This window comes from Triticum aestivum, chromosome 1B, assembly GCF_018294505.1.
Source record: "Triticum aestivum cultivar Chinese Spring chromosome 1B, IWGSC CS RefSeq v2.1, whole genome shotgun sequence".
Lineage (NCBI taxonomy): Eukaryota > Viridiplantae > Streptophyta > Magnoliopsida > Poales > Poaceae > Triticum > Triticum aestivum.
The window spans coordinates 297270433-297293640 of record NC_057795.1 but is presented as its reverse complement, the minus strand read 5'-3'; the positions used below and the strand labels follow the sequence as shown (position 1 = coordinate 297293640).

The window sequence follows — 23208 nt, the reverse complement described above, 5'->3', positions numbered from 1 at the left end:
CTGTATCTGTGTCTTTCTGCCCCTTGTTCTGCATTGGTCCTAGTATGTGACCACTAGCAGCTGTCTGGTTTTCCTTTGCTTTCAGCTCTGAACAAACGGGCTCTGTTTTCTGTGTTGAGATGCTCATCTTCTGCAAAATCAACTGCAATATTTGTTGAATTCCCTCGTTCATTTCCGACAGTTTGGCCTCTACCTTTGGCATAGTAACCATCTCAGACCGGAGTTTTGACACCTCCTGTTTCAGCTCTTGTAAACCTTCCACCTCTGCTCTCAGATCGGCCACCTCTTTCTCCACTCGATCCACCGTGATCTGGACCTTGGCTCTTGTATCTGCCATCTGCGACTGAGGACTGATCCGCTAGGCTCGCTTCACAAAATTCCTCTTGACGCACGGATTCCGTCAGATCCCAGAATTTCACTACAGAGAGGAGATCTCTCAGCAACTGGATCGGACTCGGAGATTTGTGCTCGAACTTCACCGCCGCCATGTCGCCGCCACCTGACGCCACCGCCGACGCAAACTGGGAGGGATGGGAGGGATTTTATGAGAGAACCCAACCTCCTTCTTTCCACAGCCTGATTCGCCTCCGTTGATTCACCGCCGAGGATTCAACCTGGCGCTCTGATACCTTTGTGAGGATCAAATTGTCCAGCGGAACCCAATCATCACGAATTCTTGAATATCATAGAAAATTGTAGCAATTCAGGGATACAATTTAGAGGAATATGTGCGAGATCAGAGACCCCGACTTGGTTCGCTAGCTAGGGTTCTAACCACTACAGCTTATGATAAGATTCTTCTTGCTCCTTCCCTCCCCCTCGCATGCCTTTTAAGCCACAGGACATCTCACACCTAACGCGCTAACAGCTAACAGCTACTGTTACAATTCCTGATGGTGTCAACAAAAGTAACAGTAACGGCTAGTGACGGCGAAGATTGAATCTAAGCCATCGATCTCTTCTGGAGTTCATCTGGACCGTCTTTTCTCTGAACTTCATGTAGCTGCAACGCCTCGTCAGTACACTCTTGGCTTGGGTCCTGACAGTAACCTCAGAAAGTCATTCCACGCGAACCACATCGCAACACCGGCTGTAGTGGCAGCCATCCGGCAGTTCCCCTTTGTCGTGTGGTAGGTCGTCCCCACTGAATCTGCAATCTCCCCCGATGCCCGCGTTATTGAGCGGAGTTTCCGCATCCAGCAACAGCGGCAGCGAATCTTATCCATCCCCATTTTCCCTTGACTCTATGTTTGTACGAACAGGTGCATATCTTTCCTTTGCCTTACCATGTCCTCTCTCTATGAAATAAATTTTAGGCATGCATAGCATTACTATCAAATTACTGTTTCTAATATTTTATCTAGCTATTAGACTCTTGGAATTTTCTATTTTTTGTTAAATCAGATCTAAATTGCTAGGGAAGAAAGAAATGTTATAGTAGTTGATAAAAGCACATACGTGATGCATACATAACTGATATTGATTTTTGTTAAATCAGTTGTTAGCTCTCCATCAGGTATCTGTATGAATACATTGTCTTATGAATGTATTTCCACTATTTTGAAAATAAAGTATAGTGGCCGTCTTCTACCAGTCAGAGAGAGCTTAAATATAGTTCAATCTTCAGAGGAACACAATAAAAAAAGTGAAGGGCGCAAGCTCACAAATACTATATTTGGGTTTGTTAAATGGATGCATCAAAACATTGAGTTTGCTAGAAATTCTAAAATCAGACTAAATTAAATAATAACTATAGACAATATACGAATATAATAATATACCCAAAAGTAAATAAATTTTGCTCTGATAAAATATTTCAGATATATCAATTTGAAACCAAATAAGGCTCCTATGTTTGCATCACATTATATTTAGTCATATCAGAATGCTTGTAACAATATCTGTAATATATCCTTGTAAACAATGTTTTCTGCAACCTTGTCGGATGGACGCTCTTCATCTGATATGAGTATCTTCAATCCATTTCTGCTGGTCACCCTTGAAATTGCAACATAGAGTTGTCCATGTGTGAACACTTGCCTTTCTAAGTAGAGTCCAACTTTTTTGAGAGATTGCCCCAGGCTTTTGTTTATAGTCATAGAAAAGCACACTAATATTGCGTACTGTCTCCTTTTCAGAATGAAAGTCCATTTTGAATCACTTGGTGACATGATAATTTGTGGGGATGTAAACCTTGTCACCAACATTAGGACCTGTTATGACCTGGCCTTCAATGAAATGCTTTCCTAGCTGTGTTATTGTTAGTCTTGTCCATTGCAAAGTCCTGCACTTTGATTGATGTTCCTCATAAGCATTATTGGTAATCCTACTTTCAGCCTCAGTTCATGGTCTGGTATTCCAGAAAATGTACTATTCAGAAACTCAGTTGGGTACAACATATCTTCATCTTCCACCGTAGACATTGCCTTGCATGTTGTATCTGAACTGAAATAGGTTACCTCTTCTCCACGGATTTGACTCATGATGTAGGCAGTAATCTGGTCAGCAGTCTCGTTTCTTGGGCACAAGATCGCTCTTTCCTCTAGGTATGTTCTATCAGTGTATTTTCTGTGTAAGTCAGGATAGGTGGTGTTAACAATAGATGCTTCCGGGTCATCCCCTTTATGTAAAATAAGGTCCTCTAGGATGCTAACCCAATCCACTTCATCTATTGTTGACGTTGTGCCATCGCCTATGTTTAGTTTCCAGTTTGCGAATTCAGCTGTTTTTGCTTTCTCTTCTGGACTACCTTCGGATGAATTCAGACGCATATTTTCTTTGAGTCGATACTCCTCAAAGTTCTTCCATAGGTAGGAACTCTTTATTGATGCAGAAATGATATGTTCTATTTTCCCCTTCGGTATAACTGGTAGGATTTGCCTGAAGTCACCTCCCAATACTACTGTCATTCCTCCAAATGGTCTATGCTCTGCGTCCTCATATGTGAATCGAAGTATGTCTCCCAAACTCTTATCTAGTGCCTCAAAACAGTGCTTGTGTGTCATAGGTGGTTCATCCCATATTATTAGTGACGTTTTCTTTATTAGCTCCGCAAGAAATGTTCCTTGCTTGATGTTGCATGTGGACTCGTTAGTGATCTTGAGCGGAATGTGAAATCTTGAATGAGCTGGTCTTCCACCCTGTAAAAGAAGTGCTGCTATATCACTTGAAGCAACTGCTATAACTATTTTTCCTTCAGATCTTAATTTTGTCGTGATTGCTTTCCACAGAAATGTCTTTCCAGTTCCACCATATCTGTCAACAAAAATCAATTTTCCAAGACTGTCATTGACTGATTCTATTATAACTTCAAAAGCCATCCTCTGATCCTGATTTAGCTTATGCAGTAACTTCATGTGCTCTATTCTTAAAGAATCTTTATCGTAGTTTAGTTCCTCATTTACTAATCTATAATACCTGTTTTTCAGATTCATATGTAATTTCAGTTATTTCTTTTAGGTTTCTTCTCTTATACAACATCTGTTCTTGAATTGTGCCTTGCAAGTGGGCTTCCGGCTCTAATTTTTCTACCATATCATCTTGCAAGCAATACCTGTTTTGCATGAGATAAGTATCCATGTATGTAGTAGAACATGTTTTTCATATTACTGCAGAAAATCTGTTTCACCTCGTTTGAAGCTCATTTGTTTCAGGGATATCCAAATCGATATAAACTCTGGTCGCACCTGTAGATGACAGCGAGTACTCTGCATGCACTTGATATATTAGATTATGTATATAAAAAAGACACGCCTAGAAATACTTGCCCATTGTTAATACGAATACAAACCTTTCAGTTTTCTAACAGTAGTTGATGTTACTATGACCACACGCCCCAAAGAATCTTCATCAATTTGACCAACCTTATTACCCCATAGTCTAATACTAATTTTTTGATCCCTGTATATTCCAAGAGAAATACCTATTAGCACCCATGATAATTGTACTTGTCTAATGGTTTTTAGTGTACTCACTCAATCTGAAGCACAATATCTCGAATCTTTGAAATCCCATGGGTTGTCTGTGTTTCTTCAATATGTCCTATGTAACTTGCTATGCTAATGACATCTGCTAATAAAGTGGTATTAATATGCATAATACATGGAAGTTAATAATTGAAACAAATTTAATCATACCAGATAAGTAAATATTTTGGCTCTTTTGTGGAAAGAACTTTAACAGTATAAAACATGAAGCTTTGTTCTGCTATTTTGATATTTTTTTGACCTTTTATCTCTTGAATTTTTGTCGTGTGCAAGAAATTTAGAACCTTTTCACTTTCAACTGGACGGAAATTCATTGCAGACATAACCTTAAAATTTGCTATCATGCAGACTAAACCTTCTTGGATCAATGGTCTGAACTTGTTAACCATATGCTTCATTACCTTGCCATGTATCATAGTACCCTGGAACATTACAGTGCAACAAGAAGATGCATCAATATTATAGTAAGTACTACAGCTCACAATAGTGTATTTATGTTGGCAATTCATAAAATTTCATCATTAAGCTAACCTCTTCATCAAGTAGTATCATGTCAAGGCTAATAAGTTCATTGTTGTTGAGATTAATGGCATCCCAATAGCCTAATTATTCTGACCTTACTTTCCAGGAATCCTTCTGATTGCTAATCTCATGGAGCATGTCGTATGCCATTGGTTTGAAGGTAAACAAAAGAAGTTGACCTATAAAAACACAATTTCCAGAAGATTATATATTGGTGGCCATGCAATTTGCATGCAGTATGAAATCCAGAGCCTAACAATTTGATTGAACCAATGAAACAAATAATCTGTCTCAGAACTGGGCCAGAAAGCAACAACAAGTAATTTGAATTGTAAGCAAGCATAATTTTGTTGCTTACTAATTTCTTAGTCTCTGGCAAATCCAAGGCTTCACTTGCGAAGAAAGATTTTCTCTTACCCATCATGAAGTTCATATAAGAAATATGATGTAAATAGCCTAAAATTTTGAATTAACCAACGAAACAAACAATATCTGAAAAACAGGTCAACGATGAAGCTTACGTACCAAACAGGAGAAGGTACACGAGCGACGATGTTTACGACTGACAGGAGCCTCCTTGATGTGTAGATTGTTTGTGTTAGGCTGCAGTTAATTTATAAGATGGCGGCATGGGCTTGGTTCTGCCCCATCGCGATCTCCATGAAGTGCCCAAAGAGCGTACGTCAGCAAACCTAGGATTGAATCCTAGGACTGTCAAAGGACGCAGTAGAAAACATGAAACCTAATGCAATTGAAAAGGTAAGGTCGATTCAAATGTTAAATTAGGAAAAAAAATAAAAAATAATAAGTGACGAACCTGATCTATTCCCCAACTTGGTTGCTCCAATTTGAGAGAGATTTGTTTGTTTTTTCCATGGGAGGAGGATGAGAGATTCCATGGCGTGAGCGCACCAGATCAATTTTCTAATTTCCTTGCTCCAATTTGAGAGATATGATTGATTTCCTTTCTCTAGGGAGGAGGAAACCATATGGAGGGGACAGTGGGGAGTAGGAGACCATGGGGAGGAGAGAACGTGAGGAGGAGACCATGGGGAGGAGGAGAGACTATGGTGCACAATTGTTTTTTTACAGGGAGAGTAAGAGACGTGGAGAAGATAGACTTTCTTGAGGGATTTTGAGGGCATTTTTTTACACAATTTTGAGCGCTATATACGGAGTAGATATATCGTGCAATCATGATAGCATGCGGTTGGGATTTGTAATTGATTTACCACTCAAAAAAATGGTTGATCTATATCTCAAAAAAAATTACAGTTGATCTGCACCGTAATAACATGGTCCCACTAGATTAACGATTCCTAATTACTGATTAACATGGTAATTTCTTGGGATTCGCTAATTAGTATAGGTATAGATAGATAGATAGATAGATAGATAGATAGATAGATAGATATCAAAGTATTTGATAGACACTAGAGAGCTTTGCTCCTTGTATCCCCTCCTCTTGGAGATCAAGCCCCCACCTTGGGAAGAATCCTTTGGATTGTTAAGGCCTCCTCTTGGAGAAGATCAACATCAAGACCTCATCTCCTAAGAGTGGGAAGAACTTTACCCTAGTGCTACTTTACTTGAATTGTGCTTGTATACTTGTGGATTTCATGTTTGCTACTCCAGTGGATGTGTTATTTGGGTTTGTTTGAGTGATTTATTCTTTGTTTTCTTGAGTGTTCTTCCTATTTCCCCCTCCAAGTGTGAAAATAACCCCTCTAGGGTTGCACCCTACAACATACTTGATCCCTCTGGCTGGGCACACTTTCCTAGGTCATGTCCGGCCTCGGAAGATCAACACGTCACAACCCTACCTAGGCCCAACAGAGAGGTTAGCACGCCGGTCTAAACCCTAAGCGCACAGGGGTCTTGGGCTCATCTCCCGTTGCACTCCTGCACGTTGCGTACGCGGCCGGTGAGCAGACCTAGCAACCTCCATTACAAGGGCAGGTGCTTTACACGATCCAACCCGGCGCGCGGCGCTCAGTCGCTGACGTCTGGAAAGCTTTACGACCCCTGTTGCCCATATCTTGTCCCATGTAGCGGTTAGTGCATATAAGGCCAACTACCCAACTCAGATCAAATATCCAAACTCGTTAGGCGTGTTAGTTTGAAGTAACTGTAGACGCCGACCAGGAACCAGGCCCACCTCTCTCCTGGGTGATCTCAACCTGTCCTATAGCTTTGCCACAAGGTATCACTCAGGGGGGCGTCTGGAACCCAGGTCCACCACTACCTAGATGGAACCACTTTTCCCTTCAACCCCCACATTCGTGAATCACTCGCGGGTACTCTACGAGCTGACCCAACTTTAGTCACAACATGTATCAAGTATAATATGTATGTATGTATATACCCGTTATCAACACCCGATGTGATCACGGCCTGATAGTATAGCATGGCAGATGGACAATAATGTAGGGCCTCTGATAGAATACTAGCATCCTATACTAAGCATTTTTAGGATTGCAGGTAAAGGGGAAAACAGTACTAACAAGGATAGGCTATGCAGAAGAATAGGATCAACCGAAAGCAGTAACAGCTACACTACTCTAATGCAAGCATTAGAGAGAAGGAGTAGGCGATATCGGCATGATCAAGGGGGTTTTGCTTGCCTGGAAGCTCTATCGAGAAGGAGGGATCATCAGGAGCGTAGCCAACGTCTGGAGCAGTGGCGTCGGACTCAAAATCTTCCGGAGAGAAAAGGGGGGAGAAACAATGAATACAATGCAAACAGATGCATGATGATGCATGACATGACAAATAGCGGTGCTAGGTGCGACCGAACGCAGTACTAGGAGATACCGGCGAAGGGGGGAAACATCCGGGAATGGTTTCCCCAAGTTTGGTATTTTCAGACAGATGAAACAGGGGGAAGGTTCCATGTTTGGAGTGTTAGAGGCATGTTGCAGCTACATCGAGGGCACCAACAGATGTGTCTTGTTTTTCTGAATGTTTTTCATATATAATTTTTTTTCATCGGAGCTACGGTTGAACTTACATGAAGTTTTGAAGTTTAAACAATATTCTGAAAATTCCTGGATTCAAAATAATCCGAAAATTATATTAGATAGAAAAGGTTGGGTGCACTGGGTGCAGTGCACCCACAGGTGCACCAGTGGTTGACAGTGGGGCCAGTCAACTGCCCAGTCAGCAGCTGACTGGTCCACGGTTGACTAGTCAGCAGGTCCTGTGGGGCCTGCATGTTAGGGCCTCAACTTTTACTTTTTTATTTTCATTTCATTTTTTACAGAGAGGCGGCCCCCATTGGGTTGTGGCACACAGACCAGCCCCTGGTTTTGCATGCACGCACCCAGTGGGGGGCGTCCATGGGGGGCATAGCGCAGCAGGAGCCACGAGGGCAACAACGGGCGGAGCCTGCTGCAGCTGCCGCCGGTGGTGGGCGGCGGAGCACCACGACAGGGCTACGGTGGCTACAGTGGGGGCATCAGGCGCGGCATGGGACGACGACAGCAGCGAAAACCACGCGAGGGCCAGAGGCGAGCACATGCATGTGGGCGCGGGGCGCTGTCGGTGAGGGTGGCTTCCAGCGGGGGGAGGAGGGCTAGCGGCGGGAGCGCACGTGGGAGCGGCCAAGAGCAGCCTGGGCGCCAGGCGTGCGGCTAGGGGCGACCAGGGCACTAGTCAGGGGAGCCCGGGGCACAGGTTTGCTGCCGTGAGCGCGAGCACCATTGGCGTCGAGCGCAGCAGTGCTGGTGCCTAGTGGAAGCTAAATGGAGCATGAGACAGGGGGGCGAAGGGAGCTCACTAGGGGGCGCAGACAAGGTCGGGGAGGTGCAAGGGCAGCCAGAGGTGACCAAAACTGGCAATGGTGCGCAGCGGCCGAAGCGGAGGGAGATGATGAGGGCGACGGTGTAGCGGCATCCTCGCCCAAACTGATGGAGGGGGAGAACGAGATAGACCGCGGCGGCCCTCCTAGAGATGTCAAGGTGGTGCGAGGTAGCCGGTCGACGCGGCAGCGATTGTTGCACGGCGACGTTGAGCTCTGGGGCATGAGCTCCAGATCGGGAAATAAGTGGGAGAGAGGGGCGGGTTGGATGTGCTAGTGTTCTAGAGGATGGCGGGGTGGCCTTATCCACAGGGGGGTTGCGGGATGGCCGACACGCAACTCCCACGGCGACCATGGTGGCTGGATGTGTGCCACGACCATTCCCCCCTGTATACTATAGGTGAGGAAGAAGCAGACAAGAGGTAGACTGGGTTTCCTAATGGGCTTAAGTGCACAGGAGATTTTCTCCTTTTTCTTTTATATTTAACATCTGACTCATTTTTTGCATTCATTTGAAATAGCAAAAAAAATGTTTGAGTTGAAACTTGGCACATAAATCTAACACAATAACTTGGGATAACACAAAAAGTTTGAGGGTCTAAATGAATTCATTTAAGTTACGTTTACATTTAAATGGGGCTAAAATGGTGTTGTTTGGTCTTGTTTTGATATTTTAAGGAAATTTAAATATTTCAAAAGATGTTGGTTTCTATATGATAAATACTTAGTGAATTTTTGTAACTCATCGAACATTTTTGTCTTACTGTTCGAAGAAATAATATTTTAACTTGCAACTTAATTTCAATTTTGACTTTGATTTTTCTTAAGTGGAAAATTTGCATAGTAATCATGATGACATTGCCACCATTAGGGGGAGATTACTATAGCACTATTCTCGGGGTGTTACAAATCTCCTCCACTACAAGAAATTTCGTCCCGAGATTTTAAGAGGTGGAGTAAGTTGATGTCTTCATTTCTCTGCTTCAGGTCATCATGATGAATTGCATCCTTTCTTTAGGATCTCCATCGTACTTACGGAAAAGATAAGGGGGAAGACTTGGGAAGGACGGAGCTCAACACATGCTAGGTACCTAGGGGCTATCTCAGTGAATGAGATGTAGAGGCATCTCTCGAGTTTAACTTCAAGAAAGTCGTCGAGAGCAAGGCAAGAAGGTGCAAGAAGAAATTTCAAGCAGATAGGCAATCGTTCGTTGCCTGAAACAGAGTATGAAAGGGGTTCAGAGCAATGGGAATAAGTATTGTGTCTGATACCAGAACTGATGATCTCTTGGAAGGTGGCTCGTGAATTACATACGAGGCCACGCACGAGGAATAACATTGGTAACAGGGGGAGTACAGGAGAGTCAGGTTTCGATCCTGTGCAACTGTGGGTTATGGGCCCACTATGTGGGTAATAGGTAGAAAGGGCGCTGACAGCTTGCATGGTCATGATAGCAAGGCACGTCAGAGGATAGCCCATTAGTTATGTTGGCAACACGTTGGTACCAAGGGCGTGGGACAAAGAGAACCATTTTCCTACTCATGGAAAGGAGGCGGACCAATAGGCAAGGTTCTCGTCCACCGGCGGTTACCAGAATGTTATCAACAAGGGTCTTACTGACAGTGTCATACACTAAGGTGTTTACATAAGCAGGAGAATATTGCTGCTTAGATCATATAGACCACATGAAAGGTTAAAGAAAACAATGGAAAGCAAAATGTGATTATCAGATTAAATAGAACAATGGAAAGGAAAATGTGTTTAAAGACATATTTTAGGGGTATATCCTTCCAAAGGACAAGCAGAGCATGATATCCATGACAGGATATAAAGTAGAAAACCCTTTAGATAAGGGGAGAGAAATTTCATGACATTATCCTTACAATGGTGTTTGGATAATTGATAAGGAAAATTTAGTATTGTGCTTCCAATGTTCTTATTGAAAATCGAAGTACCATAGACATGCTTCGAGATAGCATTGGCACGATCTTCAAGCAAAGGTCAGACTTTGGATACACAAAGGATCCATGAGGAACAACTCATAGAATGAGTCTTACAATTTCCTCATGGAAGAATGGTTAACCTTGCTAAAAAGGAAACTATAACAATAGGTCCTCCGGCCAGGTGTGCTAGGCATGGCATCACCTTACCGGGTCATATATAGACCACTGTTATCACTCTTGGAAATATGTCCCAACCATCATATCTCACCGAGATTCAGATCTGATTGGTGTCAGGATACCTCAGACTGAGGATGTCGGAGAAGAAAAGGTGCAACACAAATTGACGAGAAGACATGGTAAGATTCTCGGGAGATGAACTATGGACGCGAGTTCCAAAACAATAGTTCATCATTAAACCAAGGATAGGATGAGGAGGTGGCTAATGGACTCAGCGACCATTCATCGAGGTTTCCAAAAAGATGGATTTCCACAATTATGTGAACAAGGAAATAACATTTGTCCGATCAAATGATATAATGTTGTATGCTCGAGGAAAACATACACAATTAAACATCGGTTGAAAGGTGCACCCAAAATATGGGCTTAGGTAGCATGATTAATGTTAGAATTGTGATTCAATAACCAATAGTCTAAGAATAAACTATCGATGATTAACTTCAAAGCAATAGGGTTGCATAAAAGTACAGAATCCAAGCATCACCACTCACTTGTTGGTATCCCTGTTAGAATCAACACGGGGACCAAGAAATAATGGTGATGGTAAGAAGTATCAGTATACCAAGAATTCTTAAGAGGTGGAGCAATCCTCACAACATCCTTGACATAAAAAATAGTAATAATTCAAGGTGGAACATAATACAAGGTGGATAGCAAGTTGCATCCATAACAGGAACAAGTTTGTGATCGAAGGAAGGTCAGGATGCTATCAATGGTAACTCAAATTACCAAGGGTCGAGGATGGCACTTCTCATCATGAATTCGATTTATATCCTAGAAGGAGTCAAACCTGGATGATGGTCATGACAAATTTTGTCGAGTGGCTACATGAAGTAGCAAACGAATAGCGACTGCATCAAGCAAAAGGAATGGTGAAGCGGAAGGTTATCGGAACCACAGATAAGATTGTAAGCTCAGAATTCAGAGTTGCCTTTCAAGACAAGAAATATGATGTTGAAAGCTCGACATGAGCTTAGTGCACTATCGAAATTACGTTCAGGGGATGAAGGACTAGGTAGCAAGGTCAAGTTTTAGCATGATGATGATGATGTAGCCAATCGGCTAGGAATGAAGTGATTGAGTGCAAACTCGCAAGCAACAAAAGTTATTAAGAGTTATGGAATGGAAGTACAGAATCGATTCACTATTCAGTGTTCTCGGTTGGCGATAACCCAGAACCTGTGGAGTGACTATGACAGGGAATGTATTACTCCAACACAAATTCATAGGATATAGTGCAATGGCATGATATCCTCGAGATACCAGGAGGGTAATACTCAAAGGCATGTCAAATTAAAGGTTGAAGTGGGGTGTATTGATCTATAGAAGGCAAGCACTTTAACTTGTGTGTGAAATGGAATCAAAGCAAGACAATATGGTTGGAACCACAATTATAAATGATCAAACCACATATACAAGATGAACTTATAACAAGGGGGTAATTATTTTTACGAGCAGCTTCCATGATAAGTTCTACATTGGGTCCACGGGCATGAACACAAAGGTTCAAGGTCGACTCCCACTTCTTCAATGCCTAAACTTTCATTCACTTCCCGTCTTTGAAGAAGTTGTAGACTTGAAAAAATATCCGACAAAACATCAGTGGATATAACCCGCATAAACTTAGGGTTCACACAGATTAGTGAAGACATAGGTTCAACCTATAGGGGCATCTTAGGAACATATACCACGAACTTCAGGCATAAATAACACAAGCTCAAAAGCAGGGAATGGTTGAAAAAAGAGAGGATACAATTTACCAAAGGCATTATGTATCAGGGAAAGAACTCACAAGAATTTTGGATGTGAAGGACATTGTCGGATAATAAACCGGCAATGGGTCTAGCGGTCCACAACAGGGCTGATGTGAGTATCGGTACTCAATCAAATGAAGAAGGAATTGAAAGGCATCAGATTATAGAAACATTTGACTAATTTGATGCTTAATACAAGGAATTATGATTTCCAAGATGGGGGATCAGAAGCAAATGCTCTGATCAAATATGAGTAAGTTGAATAGACTTAAGGGTACAACTGATGGCAATTTGTTTGGTTGAGATCCAGCTCATGTTTAAAATGACGTTTGAACCGGAAGGATGAATTCTAGGATCTGATTAGGGATTGCGAGCATTCGCAACATATTGAATCAAGGGACTTGAAATGATTTGTGACATAGGATGTCAACGGAGATTAATAGCAATATGAAATTAATCATAATGCAGGAAGGCAAGGAATTCAGGAGCAATAGGCTGCTGAGGATTTTCAGAAAATTGAATAGTACTTCGAAGAATTTTCTGAAAACACATGAACAACTAGGAATGAACAATCCTTGATAAGTGTGAGGAATTATTCGTAGGGGTATTCATGCAGCAAAGATCTCTAAGGCAATGGCTCAAGGTATTCTTAAAAAGTCAGAGAATAATTTGATGTATCTTGTAATAGCAAGAGCAGCTGGGAATAAAACTAAGAACGACGGGTGTATGTATTTATCTATAGGGGTATATCAGTGGTAGGGAATTGCAAAGGCGACAGGCACAAAGCCTTGAGAGAATATCTTAAAGTACATTCGGAATCTTGTGGTGAAGCAGGCGATCATCTAGAATGAAGGGCTCTCCGGGAGAAGGTAGTTACGAGAACCTAAAGTCAGAGTTAGTAAAATCATTTAACCCGATTCGAAGAGAGGTCAGAGTCCCGAAGTATAGGCCGAGGAATAAAAGATCCTAATACCACACAATTGTGACGTGGGCCCGTAAGCCACACAGCCATGTTAGTAAAAGTTTTGGAATGACTAGACTCAACTTCAGCCAAGGAGTTGGAAGGGAGTTCCTATAGGCAGTTGACTCTGATACCAACTTGTGACGCCCCTAATTCAATCCCACACTAATCATCCACGCAGACGTGTACGACCAAGATCAGGGACTCATGGGACGATATCACAACACAAGTCTAGACATAAATTAAAGTCATACACGCTTCATATTACAAGCTAGGGGCCTCGAGGGCTCGAATACATAAGCTCGATCATAAACGAGTCCGTGAAAGAAAAAAATATCTGAGTACTGACATAAGTTAAACAAGTTGCCATAAGATGGCTAGCGTAAACAGGGATACAGATCGAAGAGGCGCAAGCCTCCTGCCTGGGATCCTCCTAAACTACTCCTGGTCGTCGGCGGCCTACTCGTAGTACTAAGCACCCTCAGAGTAGTGGTAGTCATCGTTGGTGGCATCTGGCTCCTGGGATCCACCATCTGGTTGCGGCATCCAGAAGAATGGATAAGGGGGGAAAGCGGGAGCAAAGCAACCGTGAGTACTCATCCAAAGTACTCGCAAGCAAGGATCTACACGACATATGCATTAGTATCAATGAAATGGGTAGTATCTGTGGATTGAACTGCAGAATGCCAGAATAAGAGGGGGAGAAGCTAGTCCTAGCGAAGACTATGCTTCTGTCAGCCACCATCTTGCAACAGTAGAAGAGAGTAGCTAGCATAGTAACAAGTATCATCACATAGCATAATCTTACCCGACGATCCTCTCCTGTCACCCTATGAGAGAGCGATCACGGGGTTGTATGTGGCACTTATCTGGGTGTGTTTTATTAAGTAACCGGTTTTCATTGTAAGAGGTTGGAATACAACTCCTAGTCGTCTTATTACCGGGGACACGACTATTCAAATAGATCAGCCTTCCTTGCATGGGTGCACCACATTTCCCGACACGCTCGATCCCTCTGGCCTCGGAAGATCAACACGTTGCAGCCTTACCTAGGCCCAACAGAGAGGTCAGCACATCGATCTAAATCCTAAGCGCGCAGGGGTCTTGGGCCCATCGCCCGTTGCACTCCTGCATGTTGCGTACATGGCCGATGAGCAGACTTAGCAACCTCCATTACAAAGGTAGCTGATTCACATGGTCTAACCTGGCGCGCGCCGCTTTGTCACTGACGTGTGGAAATATTCGGTTGATACTACGACGCTGGCTGCCCATATCTTGTCAACGTGGCAGCTAGTGCGTGTAAGGCCAACGACCCAACTCAAATCAAATATCCAAACTGGTTAGGCGTGTTATTTTGAAGTAACCGCGGATGCCGACCAGGGACCAGGCCCACCTCAATCCTGGGTGGTCTCAATCTGCCCTGTCGCTCCGCCACAAGGTACCACTCGGGCATGAGGAACCCAGATCCACCACTACCTAGATTGGACAACCTGTCCCTTCAGCCCCCACATTCGTGAATCACTCGCGGGTACTCTACGAGTCGACCCGACTTTAGTAACAACATGTATCAAGTATAATTGTATGTATGTATGTTTGTATGTATATACCCGTGATCAACACCTGACGTGATCATGGTCCGATAGTATAGTACGGTAGACGGACAACAATGTAGGGCCACTAATGGAATACTAGCATCCTATACTAAGAATTTTTAGGATTGCAGGTAAAGGGAAAACAGTAGTAACAAGGACATGCTATGCAGCAGAATAGGATCAACTAAAAGCAGTAATCGGTACACTACTCTGATGCAAGCATTAGAGAGAAGGAGTAGGCGATATCGTGATGATCAAGGGTGTTTTACTTGCCTGGAAGCTTTGTCGAGAAGGAGGGTCTTCAGGAGCGTAGTCAACGTCTGGAGCAGTGTGTCGGTCTCGAAGTCTACAAGAGAGAAGATGGGGAAGAAACAACGAATACAATGCAAACAGATGCATGATGATGCATGAGATGGCAAAGAGCGGTGCTAGGTCCGACCTAACACAGTACTAGGAGAGACCGGCGAAGGGGGAAACATCCGGGAATGTTTTCCTCGAGTTTGGCATTTTAGGACCGATGAAACAGGGAGGGGGTGGGCGGTTCCATGTTTGGAGTGTTAAGAGGCATGTGACAGCTACTCCCTCCGTTCCAAAATAGATGACTCAACATTCTACTAACTTTAGTACAAAGTTGGGTCATCTATTTTGGGACGAAGGGAGTACATGGAGGGCAATTCGTCTCATTTTCCTGAATGTTTTTCGTATATGAAACATTTTCATCGGAGCTACGGTTGAACGTAGATGAATTTTTGAAGTTTGAACAATATTCTGGAAATTCCTGGATTTAAAGTAATCCAAAATTTTATATTAGACAGAAAAGGATGGGTGCACCCACAGGTGCACTAGGGGCTGACAGTGGGGCCAGTCAACTGCAATTGAGTGGTCCACGGTTCACTACTCAGCGGGTCCTGCGGGGCCTCGCGTTAGTGCCTCAACTTCTACTTTTATTTTCATTTTTATTTTATTTTTTATAGAGAGGCAGGCCCCACTGGGCAGTGGCACACAGACCAGCCCATGGCTGTGCACGCATGCACCTAGCGGGGGTCGGCCATGGGAGGGACAGCGCAGCAGGGGGCGCAAGGGCAACAGCGGGCGGAGCCGGCTGCAGCTGCCACCGGCAGTGGGCGGTGGAACATCACGATAGGGCTGCGGCGGCTGCGGGGGGCATCAGGCGCAGCGTCGGACGGCGATAGCAGCGGCAATCACGCGAGGGGCAGAGGCGGGCACACCCGTGTGGGTGCGGGGCGTGGCCGGCGAGGGTGGCTACGAGCACGGGGCGGGGGGGGGCTAGTGAAGGGAGCCTGCGTGGGCGCGGCCAAGGCGGACTGGGCGCAAGGCGTGCTGCTAGGGGCGGCGAGGGCTCGAGTCAGGGGAGGCCATGGCACGGAGCAGGAGACGAGGGGGCAAAGGTGTTAGAGATATATTTGGGCTACATGTGTTTGCTAGTCTAGGATTTGAAATTCGTCTCCTACTTTATCTCCAGGAGAGGCTTCTTGCCCTCCAAGTCTTGTACTCAATATATACTTGCCCTCGAGGCTCAATAATATATCCATCATATTCCGCAACAATCCCTCTCTATCCCTTCTAACATGGTATCAACCTAATCCATCCAACCCTAGCCCACCGCCCCCGGCCAGTTGGAGAGAAAGAGGCCGTCTTCCCCCACTCCGGCCAGTCTAGCCACCGCCACATCCCGGCTCTGTTCGGCGCAACCAGGGCCTTCCCCTCTCCACTCTCTCCACCAGGAACCTCCTCGCCCTCTCGTGAGTCCGTCCCCCTACTCAATCTTGATCGGTACTCGCCGCGGGCGAAATCTCACTTTTTCCGACGACCACCATCCGCCGCGGAGCTCGCCGCCGGCAGCACTGTCCACCCCAGAGAACAAAGCAACCACTGGAGTGACCGCCTCGACCCCCTGAGCCCGTGGATGACCTCTGTTTATCGAGCAGTGCCGCCGTTCGCTGGCGAGCATCGCCGGAGTTCCGCTCCTCCCTCTCGGGCGGAGGAAGAGGAGGGAAGTGGACTAGTCAAACCTGACAAATGGGCCAGGCGGGCCCACTGTCAGTGACTCAGGCGCAGTCCACGCTGGATAAGTGGAAGCGTATTTCCAGAATATGCTTTCGACGTGTACGTATTTATTCGAAACGTTTTTCTTTTCTGTTTTATTTTAAATAACAGATTTTGACCAAACTTTGACCAGTTGTAACTTTTAAAATATAACTCCAAATGAATTGATTCTTTTTCCTACCTCTCTCAAATATTGTCTAGTTTATTTTAAAATTTATTTAAAAAAATGTCAAAACAACTTTTTGTGCTGTTTTGATTTTGTGTGTTAATTCAAACATATATTTTAAATAGGATTTTTGAAGAGAGGAGATAGTTTTCAAGAATTTTGGGAATGCACCCTGCCACCCCATAACTTGAGGCAAGCATTCTGAACCCTGGTGTAATTTGTGTGTGTGTTGTTTGACTCGGTGACAACACCACTCCGACACGAGCATACGTCATTTTATGTGAGGAGGTGTTCCTTCTCATGTGTGCATGTTAATGATTTTCATGCTAATGGAGTTGATATGGTTGTGAATGGAAATCACCGTCATATGCCTTTCATGCATACCGGAAGGAAAGCCGGGAAGGCCTCTGTCTTGGGTAGACACGGTCTTGTTCCTAGTCCTCTGTCGAGACGGTCGTGTCCGGTATTGCATAAGGGGGTATGTCGTGGGGTGTTTCTATCTGTTTGTTATACTGATCATACAGAAAAATATTTGAACCTCCTGAGTCGACCGCAGATCGAGTCTTGTTCCGGTAAGCCCATACTTGTTTTGTGCTGCCACTTGTCCCTGCCTTAGGTAGGGTACGGTTCAGTAAGTTGTCAACCCCTTTCCTAGCACACACCGTACAGAGAGGCCATGGTGGAAGATACTGGAGGCATCCGGTAGACATGCCACCTGGTCCGGGAGCATGGGTGTTTCGGTTGTAGCCGAAGGTGGTAGCTCCCCAGTTTGCGCGCGGTATAAATTTTGGTGATCCCATGTTACGTCGAGGTTGTAGCCTCCCCACTTAGAGTTTTACTTGAAAGGTGTCGTGGGTGATTCCAGACACATGTGAGTTAAGCTGGTGTGTGCAAGTTAGGTGTGTTTCCAACTAAAAGACCGTGGACGGAATTAGTCTTGATGGACTAAAGGAATCCGTTACTCGTGGGTAAAGAGTACACCCTCTACAGAGATTAAATCTATTCGAATAGCCGTGTCCATGGTCAAGGATTACAGTCTGGGATGGGTCAAGTGTCGGTTTTAGTGTCGGTCTTTGGAGGATAAACTGTTAAACCAGAACCGAAAACACGATTTGAGATTTTTGATGTTTATGATCATTATTTCTGTTGTGGACTAATCCGTTAAATTATTGGCTCTATCGAATATCCCTGGGATGGTTCTACCTCCTGGATATTCACTGTGGCATTTCTTTATAAGCCCTTTTTGTGGTGTCGCTGAGACGCCCGACTGTGGCATTTCTTTTATAAGCCCTTTATGTGGTGTCGCTGAGACGCCCGACTGTGGCATTTCTTTTATAAGCCCTTTATGTGGTGTCACTGAGACGCCCGACTGTGACATTTCTTTTATAAGCCCTTTATGTGGTGTTGCTAAGACGCATGACTGTGGTATTTATTTTAAAGCCCTTTTTGTGGTGTCGCTATGACGCCCGATTGTGGCATGCTTGTTATTTATTTTCATAATTTTAATACTACTATGTTATTTCATATTCATAAATGACATGCTTGCATGCATAAGAGTTTTTATTATATTTTGTGACTGACGTCATGAGCATAAAAATATTATTTTCAGCACATCATTGTCATATTATACCTGTGTTCATAATGTTTGTGAGTACATTCAAAGTACTCACTGGCTTGTCCCTGGCTATTGTCTTGGCCAGATTTTCTTGCGCGGAGAGGAGCGACTGTGCCGACAGTCCCGGAACCTAAGGAACGGTGATAGCAGCCTCGCGAAGATAGGAGTTAACCTAGTCAGCGGTTCCTGTGGGAAATGGAGTTCCATAGACACTGATGATCCACAAACCGCTTCTGTCATCAACCACTAGAACCATGTTGTTGTACTCACAGGCCAGAATGGTCTTGTACTACATATTTTGTGTTTTGCTTGGAATTTCTGTATCAAGTTGGTGCCTCTTCAGCTAACAGTAATCCTGGGGCTGGTGAGCACAAAGGCCACTTTCTAGGAACTTAACACCTGGAAAAATCGGTCGCCACAAACTTGGTATCAGAGCCAGGCTGACCATTGGCTAATTCTATCTAGGCAGTTCGAAAGACTTCAGTAAACCAACCCATCAGACCTTAACCAAAAACCCAGCCAAGCTTCTCGTGCAAGATAGCCATACAGTGACCCCGACACTATTTGGCAGTCGGTGCCCAACCTATCATATTAGCCTGTCAATCACACGCCAGTGACCGATGGCTAAAATGTCTTGTTCGCAAGCGTGCGGAGGAAGACTCCACTCCCTTTTCTATAAAAAGGGCACGCTAGCCTCAACCCAGCACAGCACAGCCTCTTCCCCCAACCAAGCCACAATGCCTGGTCCCATAGTGCACAATGAGACCACAGCAACCAGCCTTGGAGGTTTTGTGACCATACTCGCAAACCTCACCCGTCGTGGTTATGCGTTAGAGGAACCCCCAGAATATGTTGTGTACCAAGGACCCATGAGCGGTGAGGACCGCCAATTCTGGGCCATTGTGCATATCTACAGTAGGGGTCTGTCGCCAGAACGCCCCTACAGGTTCACCGGAAGAACAACTTCCTTCGATCCACAAGCCATCCAACTAGCTGCTCGAGAGGCTATAGTTCAACTCCGGCAGTTGTCGCCCAGAGTTAACTGTCGCTCGTTCTATTACTACCCCAAGCGTGAAGGGTATGGTAGACCACCCCAAGTTGCCAACGGAGATCACGACACGGATCCTGCATTATTGCACCTACTGCGCTATGTAAGTGCACTAGAGGCACTGTTCGACCAGATCACCATTGATCTGATCGCAGCTCTAGGAGAGCTGGTTCGCCGATCCCTGGCAAGCAGGGAACCCGAGCCCGACGCCGACAACCCAGTCGTGCTGTTCGGACACCCGATCAAGACCCTGAGGTCAGCCCCAGCTATCAACCCAGGTGCTTTGATGACCCCAGAAGTGCTTCTTCGCCTTTTGGGAGCGCAATCCAACAGGATTGTGGCCAACAATCCCCGCGATGGTCATCATCGCCACCCCGACCCTGCAGTCCCTCCACCATCTCCGACTAATCCCGACAGTGAGACACGTGGAGAAACCTCGACATCCACCAGGCACGCCCGTTTGGACATAAACGAGGTAGACTAAGCCGTAAGAGTAGTACCAAGTCTCAATGTATCCTCGTTATGTAATCGAGTGACCTTGTAAGTGAGCGCAGTCTGTTGTTGTGCCTCTGTTTTAATATTAGCCCTTGCATGATTGTGTCAACCTGCCGTTGCATTTTTTTATTTCAGGCACAACTACCAAAACCGACTCTGACGACACCCACAGTAACACGTCTCTTTATGAGATATGTGTATCTCTTACACTGACCCCGACCCTTGGAGCTGATCTGACAGATTTATTACTTTTCACTGCAGTAATAAACCAGCCCAGATGCTATATAAGAAGGCCACCTTGTGACCTTACCCAGCACCCCTCACCTCGTGCACCTCTCTCACAACCATTTCTTGCCATACCGAGCCCTAGTATTTATCTGAGAACCCCAGATGCGACCCCGGGTAGCTTTGTCAAAATATTGTGGGACTTTACCTGCAGTACCATGGGTTCTACCCAGCCACCCCAATACGAGCTGTTCAAATCGAGAATCACCCTTACCACCTCGGAATATTGGGCAGTAGTACACATTCCTCCCGTAGACTCCAACCAAGATCCAACGGAGGTCTCCTTCCTGGGGATATCCATGCCAACCCCACGCTTGGCCATAGAAGCTGTTGCGAAAGAAGCGATTGCTCGTCTTCGATCCGCAGTACCCTACGCCCGTGAACGAGGATACTATTACTTTCCTAGCCGTGCAGCACCCGGAGGAGTTTTATCTTTTCCCGGTGGACGGATTGAGAGAGACCCAGTACTGGCCAACCTTATCCAGTACATCATCGCTCAAGAGCATTTGAACCAACGAGTAATGGATTATCTCCAGAGTCTCGCTGATTTGAATCCTCAGATTGCCATCGACAGACCACTGAGGCCCGGCCCGAAGAGACACATACATCGTCTGGTCAATCCACTTCCTCCAATTGAAAAGGAATGTATCCCTTTACCAGAGACATTTTCTCGGGACCCCGTCCAGTTACCATTTTCTTTTTAGACTGCGGTGTTTGTTATTGCAACGTTTATTATTGCGTTATAACTTATGCATGGTACCTTGAATTTGTGCGACGAGTCGAGTATTTAGTTCCTACTAATATGAGTTGTTTTCATTGTGATAAACCATTGTAATCGCGAAAAATCCTAGAGGGAGATTTCTTTTCCCTGAGTTGCTGCATCATTTATCCTCTCACTACATGGAGTATCACGCAGCACCACGGCAACAGCCCACAACCACTCGGACTCCTACACTGCTTGCAAAGATGCGTAACCATGTTGCATCCCACCGACCACCTCCCTAAATGCACCACAACCTCCAAAGGAGAGATTAGTGGAAAATCATCCGTATACTAGTCACCTCCGACACACCGACAACAATTTACACCCGGCATTACGCCTAGTCTTCGTGACCACCGCCACCGTGGACAGCCAGCACCCGAGGGGCAGCATCATGACGATCATCAAGGATCATCGCGCATAGGAGCATAGAGAGCCCCAGCACTGCCGCCAGCCCTCCACACACCAGGATCACGTACCAGTCCGGCACCACCTCCGCCATTGGAGCCTCGTCTTGAGCTCCGGTAAGCAGAAATGGAGGAGAAGGAAGAGGAAAAACGAGGCCAGGTGCGAAGAAGAAGAAGGAGCACCGCAGTCGTTTTATAGCTCGAGATCGGTGTACGGTGGGCAAAGTCCACCAGCGCCGCTCGTCGCCCGATCGTCGGTGTTCGGGGCGAATCCGCAAACAGTGCCGACAGCACACTGGCCCGCGAGATGAGTGCACACTGCACCGGCAGCAAGCACGCCACGCACTACCGCAGTATGGCCTAGATGCCCTACGCGCTAGACGTCACCGGTGGAGAAAACCGGGAAAGCGCGCGGGTGAGAGGAGGAAGAGAGAGCCAGAGGAAGAAGGAGAGACTGACAATGGGCCCTGGGTCCACCTGTCAACCAGAGGGAGCACTATGCTCTCAGGTACGACCAGCGTATTTTAGAATTTAGAATTTATTCTAAATTCACTGCGTCCAACATGGAAATCGCTCGTTTTACCTAAACATGGATTTCTCCACACAACGACAGTATCCCCACACTGTAGTTATTCACAGCTTATTGCCCTCTCATTGTAGACGCATTTTACCGCTTAGGTTAAGTGATCTTTTGACCTGGTAAAAGTAATTTTTTTTCAAAAGCAACCCTTAGCCAATCTCGAGGACGAGATTTTTCTTAAGGGGGGTAGTAATTGTAACACCCAAAAATTTAACCAAGTTTTAAATATTAAAATTTTACCAGGAGTTTTAAAATTTTGCCTTCTAGATATTTCTGTTGATTTCAGAGCTTTTCTTTTTAATAGTGGGGAGTTTCAACCCAAGTGGATCTTTCCAAAATGTTTTGGACTTCTATGCTCTCTCATTAAAACATTTCTTATTCAGTAGATTTTTTTGTTTAATTATTTCACCCTGAGCTTTATTCATTAAAATGACTTGTTTTAAGTTTTGGAGCTCTTTTTGAACTGCAACCATTTGATAACTTTAACTAATATTTCAACCAAAATTTGGAGATGTCATGTGATGTTCCTAAACCACTTTTGTGCAATGATATATTTCATTCATTGCATATTTTGGGTTCCACACCTGTTTTTCAAATGTGGTCCAGTGGGTATTTTTGCACTATAGCCTAATTAAATATTTCCTTAGAGCCTCCACCAAAATTATGGGATGTCAGTGGTAGCATGCCATCCAACTTTATGCAAAAACCTAGTGGTGTTCTTTGGAAAAATTGAGTGTTTCAACCTCTTTTTCTTTCTGGTCCAGCCTTGTGTTTTCTACTGCAACACTATTCATTCATGCACTAGTGACCTTGTGCTTTCACCTGCTTGTAGTCAACCCTACAAAACCCCTAAGTCCAGGAGCATGCACTCTTTGGAACATTTTTAGTTCATGTAATAATGACATTTACTCCCTGTCCAGAATTGAAGTTCTGCAAAACTTGCACTAGCAAGTTTCTTCTTTTGACAAACTAACCTCACCACCCTCTCTT

At 44.8% G+C, this 23208-nt stretch overlaps 1 protein-coding gene across 14 annotated transcripts; it reads right to left on the bottom strand.

The window, feature by feature from the left end:
• Positions 1 to 1768: 1768 nt before the first annotated feature.
• On the bottom strand, positions 1769 to 6100 carry LOC123120375 (ATP-dependent DNA helicase pif1). Of its 14 annotated transcripts, none has more exons than XR_006459462.1 (7): positions 5326 to 6100; positions 5034 to 5250; positions 4518 to 4687; positions 3975 to 4408; positions 3791 to 3900; positions 3629 to 3707; positions 1769 to 3140 (listed from the first exon to the last, which is right to left on the bottom strand). XR_006459462.1 is itself a non-coding variant. In XM_044540376.1 (7 exons), the coding sequence occupies exons 4-7, from the start codon at positions 4094 to 4096 to the stop codon at positions 2262 to 2264; spliced, it is 1305 nt and encodes a 434-aa protein (XP_044396311.1). In that variant the 5' UTR covers positions 4097 to 4408; positions 4518 to 4687; positions 4867 to 5250; positions 5326 to 5775; the 3' UTR covers positions 1769 to 2261. The 14 variants fall into 14 exon arrangements, 13 of the variants coding, with proteins under 13 accessions (XP_044396311.1, XP_044396321.1, XP_044396285.1 ...); XM_044540376.1 differs by having other exon boundaries at positions 1769 to 3255; positions 4867 to 5250; positions 5326 to 5775; XM_044540386.1 differs by having other exon boundaries at positions 1769 to 3255; positions 4603 to 4687; positions 4867 to 5250; positions 5326 to 5775.
• Between the last annotated feature and the right edge of the window lie 17108 nt (positions 6101 to 23208).

Coding starts and splice junctions, on each gene's coding strand:
- LOC123120375 (XM_044540367.1), bottom strand. CDS start 4,096: ATGCATATTAATACCACTTTATTAGCAGATGTCATTAGCATAGCAAGT. Junction 3,708..3,790: donor TACTGTTAGAAAACTGAAAG/GTTTGTATTCGT, acceptor AAGTGCATGCAG/AGTACTCGCTGTCATCTACA. Junction 3,256..3,628: donor ACAAATGAGCTTCAAACGAG/GTGAAACAGATT, acceptor TTTTGTTGACAG/ATATGGTGGAACTGGAAAGA.